At 34.4% G+C, this 11376-nt stretch overlaps 2 protein-coding genes across 6 annotated transcripts in view; both read right to left on the bottom strand.

The window, feature by feature from the left end:
- gtf3c2 (general transcription factor IIIC, polypeptide 2, beta) overlaps positions 1 to 1177 on the bottom strand; it is a 33918-nt gene extending 32741 nt beyond the window's left edge. For all 5 annotated transcript variants that reach the window (XM_067383160.1, XM_067383161.1, XM_067383159.1 and 2 more), the window contains exon 1: positions 1040 to 1177. The gene's annotated coding sequence lies outside the window, so the exon portion shown is untranslated. The remainder of the gene's footprint in view (positions 1 to 1039) is intronic.
- Positions 1178 to 2031: 854 nt separating this feature from the next.
- znf512 (zinc finger protein 512) lies at positions 2032 to 11358 on the bottom strand. Its single transcript, XM_067383158.1, has 16 exons — positions 11350 to 11358; positions 10772 to 10860; positions 8949 to 9004; positions 8697 to 8746; positions 8414 to 8598; positions 8241 to 8318; positions 8048 to 8161; positions 7851 to 7975; positions 7679 to 7765; positions 7468 to 7566; positions 5419 to 5586; positions 5107 to 5301; positions 4792 to 4893; positions 4601 to 4663; positions 3738 to 3836; positions 2032 to 3457 (listed from the first exon to the last, which is right to left on the bottom strand). The coding sequence occupies exons 2-16, from the start codon at positions 10857 to 10859 to the stop codon at positions 3044 to 3046; spliced, it is 1923 nt and encodes a 640-aa protein (XP_067239259.1). The 5' UTR covers position 10860; positions 11350 to 11358; the 3' UTR covers positions 2032 to 3043.
- Positions 11359 to 11376: the final 18 nt, after the last annotated feature.

Raw genomic sequence — 11376 nt, 5'->3', positions numbered from 1 at the left:
TTCTCTAGATAAGACCCTTATTCCTCGTCTGGGATCGTGTCGAATGTTTTGAAGCTGCAATGAAACTGTAAGTTTGACCTTCAACCGTTTGGAGGCCATCATAAGGAGAAAAATCCTGGAATGTTTCATTCAAAAACAATTTCTTTTCGACTGAAGAAAGAAAGACATTAACATCTTTAATGACATTGGGGTAAGTAAATTATCAGGAAAATTTAATTTGAAAGTGAACTAATCCTTTAATGTATTAACTAACATAAACTAACCATGAGCAATACATTTGTTACTTTATTTACTAATCTTCACATTAGTTAATGAAAATACAGCTTGTTTGTTCATGTTAGTTCACAGTGCATTAACTAATGTTAACAAGATTTTAATAATGCATTAGTACATTTTTAAATTAACATTAACAAAGATTAACAAATACTGTAGAAGAGCAGTTCATTATAAGTTCATATTAACTAATGTAACTACCCAAAATAGAATAGCAATATAAGCATGTTCAAGCAACAATTCATCAATTACTCTGATATTACAAAAAAACCTTGGTTTTGTCAAGACATACACTTTTCTGGTACTTTTTTGTTAGTGTGACTAATATTGTTCAGTGCTAATAATCCACGCATGCGCAAAATCAAGATGAAGCGCTACTTACATACACTACATTGAGCTTACTCAGTTATGCCAAACAATAATCACTCAAGTAATTTAAACACCATACAGCAAAATAAATAAACATATGCATTTGATATTACGTTGTAAAAAGCTCAAAGCGGCTTTTAAAATAAGTGTATATACTGCTTTGAGTTGATAGATGTTGCTTCTCCTTCAGAAGTCCATTATCCTCTAAAAAATAACTTTATAAGAAGAAACGCTGAAAGACTTGCTCCCATGAAGCTCAGGAAAGACATGGGCTTTTTCTCTGCACTGACGGCTTTTAACAGTGGCTCAGGCTGATCGTCCACCCTTTCCTTCAACCACAAGGTCTTCGATTCACGCGGGTTCGAATCCAACTCACTTGATACAATGAAACACTCACCGCCGTCAGACGCGCGCTGGATACAATATCCCCGATCCCGATATAGATTAAAACACTATTATTCAGTCGTGCTGTACAGAAATAAGATGCTTTTCTATGAAACTCTTCGGCTAAAGCATATTTGACACATCAGCTAGCAGTCGCCGCCATGTTTTAAGGGTCGCCTATGACCTGGTTTGCTCATTACCGCCCCCTATCCAACACTGACACCAGAGAGGTTTAAATCATGTGCGCGATCCCGCCTGACCACGAGGTGGTATCAATGTGGTCAAGCAGAGAAGAGTACTTTAGTGCCATTTGTACAAGAGCACTCATTTACAAAAAAACAATATACATCCCCTCCTCTTATCCTTTGCTATTTGCAGAAGTAATTGGTGAGTTTCTTCAAATCTTAAAATGTATGCATAACAAAAAAGCTGTCTAATCTTTTGGATAATTAACCCTCCTGTGCAAAATTCATCTGTTTTTGTTGTATTTATTTAACATTTTATAGTGCTGGATATGTTGGAAGTGTTTAAAAAACACTTTTTTAAAAGCCATTTGGCTTATGAGGACACAGGAAGAGGAAACCATGTTTATGTTGTAATACTCATGTCATTATACACATTTATGTCCTCATAAACCATATACAAGAACACACAGGTTTGTTTTTTGTGAATTATGGGGACATTCCATAGGCGTAATGGTTTTCATACGGTACAAACTGTATTTTCTATCGCACTACACTTAAACCTACCCATCACAGGAAACTGTCCACATTTTTACTTTCTCAAACAAACTCATTCTGTATGATTTATAAGCATTTTGAAAAATGGAGACATGTGGTAATGTCCTCATAATTCACCCTCTCGTTGTAATATCTATGTCATTATACAAATTTGTGTCCTGAGATGTCACAAACACACAAAACTGTTAATTATTAATAGTACATTTAATATTCAGTATTAATATGACATTGCTGAACACAGAAAAAAATAGTCACAAGCTAACATATACACATTTTTTGACTTGATTATTGAAACATTTCACACATTTATACCTACGGAGGACATAATGTGTGTGCATGTATATTTAAAAGTATCCGTTTTCATAAAGACAGATGTGAAGTCTTCTAAAACTTTAAAGAGATTTGTGTCTTACAAAAAATAATGCATCTCAGTAGTACGTCATTTTAATTAACAACACAACACACTCATTTTCTTCCCCTGGCATCCAGGAACACTTCCTCAAAGCACAATGTACCTTCATACTTAAAGGCTAATGCAGCATAGATCACATAGAATGGAATGCAGCATAGATCACGTCACAAATCCAAGTATTACGGAGTATCATGTCTGTATCATGTCAGAAGAATCACACTTAATATATCACAAAAAACCAGCAGCATTCATGAACATTGTAACATGCAACCGTTTCAATAAGTCGGTCATTGGTCTACTGTAAAACTTATTAGAGGTGCAGCGCATGAGGCAGAGCTTACAGAAAAATAAACATAATGGTCTACTACATTCAATATACATAGATATACTTGTTAAAATATAAAATATTTCATTCCAACAATTAAATAAATAGTAAGGTCAAATTGTGAGTTTTTAAATGTTTGCTGTGGCCTTTCAATATATGCAGCTCTTCCTGTCAATAAAAAGGGAAACACAATTCTACATCCTATAAATACAAACATTACTGTTTGCATATTATGGAGCTAGAAATTAAAAAAAAGAAATACTTTTATTCAGCAAGGATGCATTAAATTGATCAAAAGTGGCAGTACAGGCATTTACAGTGTGCTGATCTTTTGACCTTTCCATTCATCAAAGAATCCTGAAAAAAAGCATCACACAAAATGATTGAGCAATACAACTGTTTTCAAAGTTGATGAGAATAGTAAATGTTTTTTGAGCAGCAAATCAGCCTTTTAGAATGATTTCTGAAGGATCATGTGATACTGAATCTTTGGATGTAAACATAGGAAAATTTCCATTTTGAAAAAGGAGTAAGAATGATCTACGAATGACTTCCAGGTTGCTGGCTGGACACAGACTTTGTGAGGGGCCTTCTGAGGGCCCATTCGTCCTCTGCCTCTGACTCGCTGCTGGAGCTGGAGCTACTGCTGCTACTGCTCGGACTGTCACTGCCGCTGAACTCGTAGCAATCTTTCTCCTGTCTGCTTTCTTTCTCTTTCCGTCTGTTTCGCCCCTCCTTCTTCTTTATTTCCACTTTTCCAGGTGTTGCTGTTCCACTTGACATGGGCACCATTGATGTCTGTCTATCCTTCCAGGTGCTGGATACTTGGGGAAAACTGAGGGCTGGATTTGGAGAGGGAAGGTCTGGAGGCTTCATGGAATCTTCCTTTGGCTGAGTCTTGTGCAGTTTATCTATCTTTGAACTCTTAGAATTGGACCGAACAACAAACCAGTCCTGTGTAAAATATAACAGTGAAAATATTTGGTATAAAATGTAAATTTTTATGATATAAAGCAGCATAAAATAAAAGGTATTGTGTTACCCAGTGTTATTTTTTTATATAATATAATATAATATAATATAATATAATAAAAAAATAACACTGGGTAACACCATACCTTTTATTTTATGCTGCTTTATATCATATATATATATATATATATATATGCATATGCAGTTATTAATATTTTGAATTGGCTTTTTTTTTAGTTAATTTTTTTTGCTATTTTATTACCTGAGAATGAATGGAATTGATGTGGTACTTGACTCCGCTTTCAGAGTTGAATTCTTTCTTGCATATCAAGCATTTATACTTCCCAGTCTCAAATTCACCCTGCAGAGAGAGAAAAAAAGCTTCACCATCTCTTCATAAATGAATTCCAGAGAAAAGAGAAAATCCAATTATGAACAAGAAAAATTATTATAAGAGAACCATTGAAACTTATCGAATACCTATAATTATATAAGTATCCATGTTATGATAATTATACTAATATATACTATACTAGTATATGTTAGTATAATACTAATAATATATATATATATATATATATATATATAAAATGACTAAATCATCATATTAGATCATCATATATTAAACATATTATATTATGTTTTTTCTTTTTTAATAAATCAGCAAAAATGTCAACTATTCTGTGTTTTTCTGTCAATATGGGGTGCTGTGTGTACATTAATGAGGAAAAAAATGAACTTGATTTTAGCAAATGGCTGCAATATAACAAAGAGTGAAACCTTTAAGGGGGTTAGAATGACATAGAAGTGACATTGAAGACTAGAGTAATGATGCTGAAAATGAAGCTTTGCCACCACTGAAATAAAGTGCATTTTAAAATATATTAATAAAAAGAAAAATTTATTTAAATTTTAATTTGTAATAATATTTCACAAAATTCTGTTTTTATTTGATCAAAAATACAGTAAAAACAGTAAACAAAAAATTACAGACATCAAATTTTTGAAGAGCAGTGTATAGTATTGCGGCAGTATATAAGAATTTATTCCATCTAATATACCAAATATCCTGTAATGTAGTAATTATGTATAATGCATTAAAAAGAATAGCCAGTTATTCCTTACCAAGGTACATAACCCAAGATGAGCCTTTAGACCAGATACGCTGGTATAGAAGCAATCACATCCCTAATATGATGAAAACACAGATGATCGTTTCACATTTAGTTCAAACATTCACTTTTGCATTGCATTACATGCACATTTTAAGTTTTAACATTAATGGTGAAATAACAGTTTATGCATGATGTTCACACCTTGTTGGGACACTGCACTTTTTTATGCAGTTTGACTTCATTCTTCCACTTCCTCAGAGTCTCCTGGCTGAAGGCCGGCAACCCTGGACGAGAATACTTCAGCTACGTGAATACAAAAATACCATAAATGCCTTTAAAAATGAATGAAATGTCAATTCTTCATTCACAATTCTTATTCATTCTGTGACAGAGAAACTGAAACCTTGTAGTATGCGAAAGGTGATGCAGCCTTACCAAAAAGAGCTTCACACTGGTTCTGACTTCTTCACAGCCCTGCAATTACAACATGTTTGACATATATAGGTTTAGCAGCACCTTCCTGTCGTCTGGTACCAGGTCACGCTGGACTTTCCTTTTGGGCCATTCCTTCAGCAGCTCCTCGCTGGCAATCTCCCTCAGGTGGAACACGGCCACCTGCGCCGACAAGCGTTTGGCCCGTCCGCTCGGTGTACGCTCTGGGATGGGCTCTTTCTGTGTCTTTACCTCCTCTACTTCAATTTCTTGTGCCATCTGCAATGGATAATTGTGTCAGTTTATTTGCAGAAATTTCAACAGCCTGAATGAGAATCAATCATGTCAGAACAGTTTATTTATACATGAAACTGAATAATAGTTAGGAGGACTCACCGGGCTGTGTTCGTTCTTGAGGTGGTACTCCAGACCTGCTCTAGAACGATACGCTTTTCCACAGTGTTTACAGTTCATTAAGAGTTTCTCTAGTTCTGAGGCCTCTTTGCCACATTTCTTCATATGGTACACGTAACCCATTATACTAGTAAAACTTCCTGTGCAACCCTAAAAAAAAAAAAACAACAAAAAAACATCCACAATGCTATATAGTCTTTATTTAAAATTTTATTATTTATTTTTTCCTCATATTATCTTCCTTTTTTATATTTTTCATTTTTACACTACTGTTCAAAAGTTTGGAGTCAACAAGATTTTAAAATATTTTTGTTATAATTCTCTTACAGATTAAAAAGAGAAACATTGTGAATCTTATTACAAATTAAAATAACTTTTTAAAATATATTTTGTTTTAAAGGTGCCCTAGAATTAAATATTGAATTTACCTCGGCATAGTTGAATAATTCCTCCTTCTTATATAAATCTCATTTGTTTAAAAGACATCCGAAGAACAGGCGAATCTCAACATAACACCGACTGATAAGTAACAGTCGGGGTGTACGCCCCCAATATTTGCATATGCCAGCTCATGTTCAAGCATAAGACAAGGGCAGAACGTCTGGATGTGCACAGCTGAATCATCAGACTAGGTAAGCAAGCAAGAACAATAGCGAAAAATGGCAGATGGAGCGATAATAACTGACATTATCCATGATATCATGATATTTTTAGTGATATTTGTAAATTGTCTTTCTAAATGTTTCGTTAGCATGTTGCTAATGTACTGTTAAATGTGGTTAAAGTTAACATCGTTTATTACTGTATTCACAGAGACGAGCCGTCGCTATTTTCATTTTTAAACACTTGCTATCTTTATAATGCATAAACACAACTTCATTCTTTATAAATCTCTCCAACAGTGTAGCATTAGCCGTTAGCCACGGAGCATACTATCGAACTCATTAATAAACTCCAAATAAATACAATACTCACATAATCCGATGTATGCATGCAGCATGCATGATGAACACTTTGTAAAGATCTATTTTGAGGGTTATATTAGCTGTGTGAATTTTGTTTATGCTGCTGTTCAAGGCAAGCGCGAGCTCCGGGGGCAGGGGAGCACAAAAATTAAAGGGGCCGCAACCTATATATATCGGTACATAGTTAATACATAGTTAGGCCCCAAAATAGGCAGTTAAAATTCAGGGGACACCTTAGACTTATATTACATCTTTTTAAAAAAAGTTCTAGGGCACCTTTAATATTTTTTATTCAGTGTCACATGCAGAGTTGCCAGGTTTTCACAACAAAACCCACCCAATTCTTAATCAAAATCAGCCCATAACTATCCCAATCGCGATATGTAGGGAGTGGGGGGTTTCCCCTGGTAAAAAAAATCGAGTTCCGGGGGGTAAAATCTGCGTTTCTGACAGGGTTCCCTTGGTAAAATTTGCATTCCATGAATATTATATTATTTGGGTCACTTCAACCTGTGGACATGAAAAACAACCTGTGGCAACAGTGTTAAAGTAGCCCAATTCTGCAGGAAAACCACGGACTTGGCAACACTGCTCACATGATCCTTCGGAAATCATTTTGATTAATTTAATGCATTCTTGTTGAAAAAAGTATTAATCTTTTATCTTTAAAAAAAAAAAAAAAAAATCTTACTGACTCCACTTTTGAACAGTAGTGTACTTTATTTTCATTTCTTGTTTATTACTAATACCTTTCTGTTTTTTATATACTGATTTCTGATGTACTTTAAACGGCAATAATAATAATAATAGTAATAATAATAAAGATTTATTAATTTATAAAGCACCTTTCCTTTCCCAAGCTCAAGGCCACTGTACAGGTATTATTTTATGCTGTATACTGTATATAGACTATACAAATAAAAATTATTTTACTAATGCTATCACACAATTAAATCTCTACAAAAGTTTCATACAGCACAGTATCAGTATCAATTTATTTTATAACATGAACTAAATAATTAATTATTTTTTGTAAAGTAATTTTAATTGTAAAATATGATCACACCTCTTTTGAACATTTTAATTTTCCCATTCTCTTTAGGACTTTCCGCAGTTTCTCCTTCACTGCTTGGTCAACTAGGTCATTCCCAGTATCTGGAATGGGCTGAAAAACCAAGAAAGAAAATAATCTTTGAATCAACACCATCACCTCTTCATTGTCAATGTTACTATATATTTAAAAAAAAAATAAATAAAAAAAAAAATAACTAACTAACCAAGTTGTTGTGGTCAGCCATGAGGTGGTACTTCATTCCAGTTGAAGTTTTCAGTTGTTTCCCACAGTGTGGACATGTAAACGGATTCTACAAAATCATGTTCAGAGCTCAAACAAGTGCTAATAAATAATTTCAAAGATATTTTTATAAACATTGTTACAATGGCATGTACCAGTTTGCAGGTTTCCAGGTGCTTCTTTAACCCATCCACTGTCTTCCTTCCAACACTTTTGCATTTTGGGCAGGTCACTCTACCCTTTGCCAAAATCTGCAACTGCCATTTCTCCTCCTGACTTCCTGTAAAGAAAGGCATTTAAACAAAACAGTTTTGTGCCATTTTCATTTAGCCTGAACAACTGCCTCATTTACCTGGCGGATAAACAGGTGACTCTTTTTTGGTGCACTGAGATGATTTCTGCTCCTGCGTGCTGTGACTTATCTGATTCTTGTGAGTGAACTGAGCAACAGGAACTATAACAGGTACTGTTAAAGAAAAAAGACACAGTCTGCACTTTACACAGCTTATCATGCGGATTATTGAGGAAAAACAGAGATGTCATACCTGTTTGCTTTACTTCCTCGATGTACTTTTTTAAAGGCCGTTGAGCTTCTTCCATCTTCTGCTTCTTCGATTTAAAATCTGTGGTATAAATACTACTTGTACAACTTTCGGAGATTATCAGGACCTTCATTTGGCCGTTTATTCTTCTTAAATATCTCAAAGTCTGTACTAACCTGTATCTATTAAAGTATCTGAACTGGATCCATCAGTTTCCCCCATCATTCTGCTGGTGTGGTCAGTGTGCATAGGTTGGCTTTCCAAACCATTGATCAGACTGGATGTAATAACTGAACTGCAAGATGACTCGTGGCCTGAATCCTCTGTAGGTCTCATAATCACAGGCTGGAGATCATGATACCTTAGGTCATGAAGTTTTGACACCATTATTGCTGTAAACCATATCCGTTTACTACTAAATTTCATGCATGAATACACAAATGAACAGAAGAAACTCACTTTTTTCTGGAATAAGTTCTCTTTATTTTCTGAGAGCTTGTTTCCTCATTCTGAAATGCAATTTTATTATTTTATTATTTTTTATTTTAATGCATTTTATTAATGACCTAATGTTATGATTTTTCCAAAACAACCAGAACTTCAAACACAGTAATAAACGGAGCAATTCCAATAGGGTAACCTAACAACTGGGTCATACTATATACACTGGCATATTGATGCATAACTCAAGGTGAGGATGCTTGGTCTTACTTTGGATGGTTTCATTCCTCTACCTTCAGCCTCTTTTCCCAAATCCTTTATGACACCTGTTGAAAGCACAACCAATTGCATTCAATTGATTCAGTGTCGGGTAAGTTACTCGAAGATGTAATTATTAACTAGTAATGAATTACTTTTTTAAACAGCACTGTAAAACCCAGTAAGTTCAGAATACTCAAAACATTTGAAGAAACGTATCACCTCAAAACATTTAAGTAAACTAACTCATTTTTTAAAAGTTGGTAGAACTTAAATTTTTTTAGTGACAAGTGGGGAAGGGCTGAGAGCCATGGAAGCGGATCAAGGCCAGTGTGGTGCACAGGTGTCTCTCACTAACAATCCCGTCACCAGCATCCCTTTCCCAACTCATAATGTTAATTACATAAATCACACATATATCACATTCAGATCTTGGTTAAATGTTACATAGTTATAATAGCATGTGTTATTTGCTATCAGAGAGACTGTCAATATATACTTGCATATATGTAATCAAACAACATATGTGGTCTTAAATGTTTTGCAGCTCATCCTCAACCTAACCACAGGCTCTACTCTTCACCACAGTGGTAACCCTACAAATCTAACATAACAGAACCCCCTGAATCACAACATAACACAACATTGAACATTAACTTATATCTCCATATGTTAATCTTGTGCAAAAACACACAAAATAACACTTAATTTCAACAGTTATTTATATGGTCTGACGCAAAGCATGCTGGGAATTAGAAATCTGCTGCAGCTCAACTCAATCATATTAAGTTTAGCTTAATACAATGAAATTTTGAGTTCATGCAACTTTTTTCTATTAAGTACAATAACTTTCATTATTATTTGAGTGAAACAAACTCATTTAATTTAATTAATTTCACTGTTCGGTTTTACAGTGAGTGTAATTAGATTACTGTACTATTTACTCTCTCTAAAAAGTATTACATTAGATAATACTAATTACTTTCTAAATCTCATCAACCTCGACCTGTTGAACAATACATGGATTGACATGAAACGCTCTTTTAATTCTTTCAAACAAATAATATAAAATTGCATAAATTATTCTTGAACTGACCAAAGTATTTAAAGAGAGAAGGTTAAATTACAAACATACATTTGTTGTTAAATCCACAACTGTTTTATATAGACTTGTTCTAGAATTTAAGGTAAGGTAAGCCATTTCAGGGGCGACACGGTGGGTAGCACCCGTTCCCTATGCAATGACTGGACATACATTTTTTGGTCCTGACTTCCACAGAAGATGTGTACATTTTTAATATTTAGACCACTTGTATTTTTTATTAATATCAGGATGTCAAGAGTTTCAACCACTATAACAAAAAGTGTTTATGAAAAACATTGCCTACCCTACCTTTATTGCAATTACATGAGAAATAACTGTTAATTACTTAGTATTGACTTACACCCAACACCAAATTGAATTATAATAGATTTAAAACAAATAAACTGGTCACTGTACTTGATTTTATTTACAGTTCAAAACTTAATAAATCACCAGCCCTATAATGTTAGTTCATTTAGTTCCTGTAGCTCAAACCATAGAGCACAATGGTGCTGCTAGCAACGCCAAGGTCATGGGTTCGATTCTCAGGGAAAAGCAAGAACTGATTAAAATGTGTACTTTGAATGCAATGTAAGTCACTGTGGATAAAAGTGTCTGCCAAAAGCATACATTTATCTAATCAGAACAGACTTATGATTAATCATAATTATGATCTGGGAATGCAATCACTTCAAAATAAGCCATATAGGGATTACAAAGTTTAGTATTTAATAAATTAATGGAGAATTACCTGATTTTTGGGGGTTTAGTTTTGGTCTTGGCATTTTCCTCTTGCTGGGTACACATATGGCAGACATGTCACCTTGGGTCTGATCCATCCTATTACACACAAATCAATGACAGATACAGAGGCATGGATACTACTATCTATATTACATGATTATTTTATCATCATCAAAAACAAATAAGTTACATATAGGTAAGCTCATGTCTGGAATTTCATTATTTCATTAATCCAATGTCCCCCAAAAAGGCAAGCAGTACTGGTTGTACTGAGTATCTTAAAAAAATAAAATACATTTGAATGCATGAACTAACCCTGCATTTCAACACAGATGCTGCATGCTCCCTATGCACCTTTATTGCAGAGCATAACTGTAGTCTTCAAGACCAATGCCACCATCACTGCCCACCAATATTTCCAGCCAAAAAAGGACGCATGACGGCACTGCGTCAAATAAACCCTCCACTGATGCATCCGACCGTCAAACAATTCATATGACATCGATATACAATAAACTTTCAATTTAAAAGGGCATATCCTACACTCAATGTTCAGAAAACCACCAAGAGTAGCTATAGCATTACCGTCCTCTCGGCGAGATCACTTCATGC

This window comes from Chanodichthys erythropterus, chromosome 4, assembly GCF_024489055.1.
Source record: "Chanodichthys erythropterus isolate Z2021 chromosome 4, ASM2448905v1, whole genome shotgun sequence".
Lineage (NCBI taxonomy): Eukaryota > Metazoa > Chordata > Actinopteri > Cypriniformes > Xenocyprididae > Chanodichthys > Chanodichthys erythropterus.
This window is presented reverse-complemented; position numbering and strand designations above follow the sequence as displayed.

What these genes read in the sequence shown, in the direction of transcription:
- znf512 (XM_067383158.1), bottom strand. Translation starts at nt 10,859, where the DNA reads ATGGATCAGACCCAAGGTGACATGTCTGCCATATGTGTACCCAGCAAG. An exon ending in AAGTGCAGTGTCCCAACAAG is followed by an intron (nt 4,664 to 4,791) that starts GTGTGAACATCA and finishes TCATCATATTAG; the next exon opens with GGATGTGATTGCTTCTATAC. An exon ending in ATCTTGGGTTATGTACCTTG is followed by an intron (nt 3,837 to 4,600) that starts GTAAGGAATAAC and finishes CTCTCTCTGCAG; the next exon opens with GGTGAATTTGAGACTGGGAA.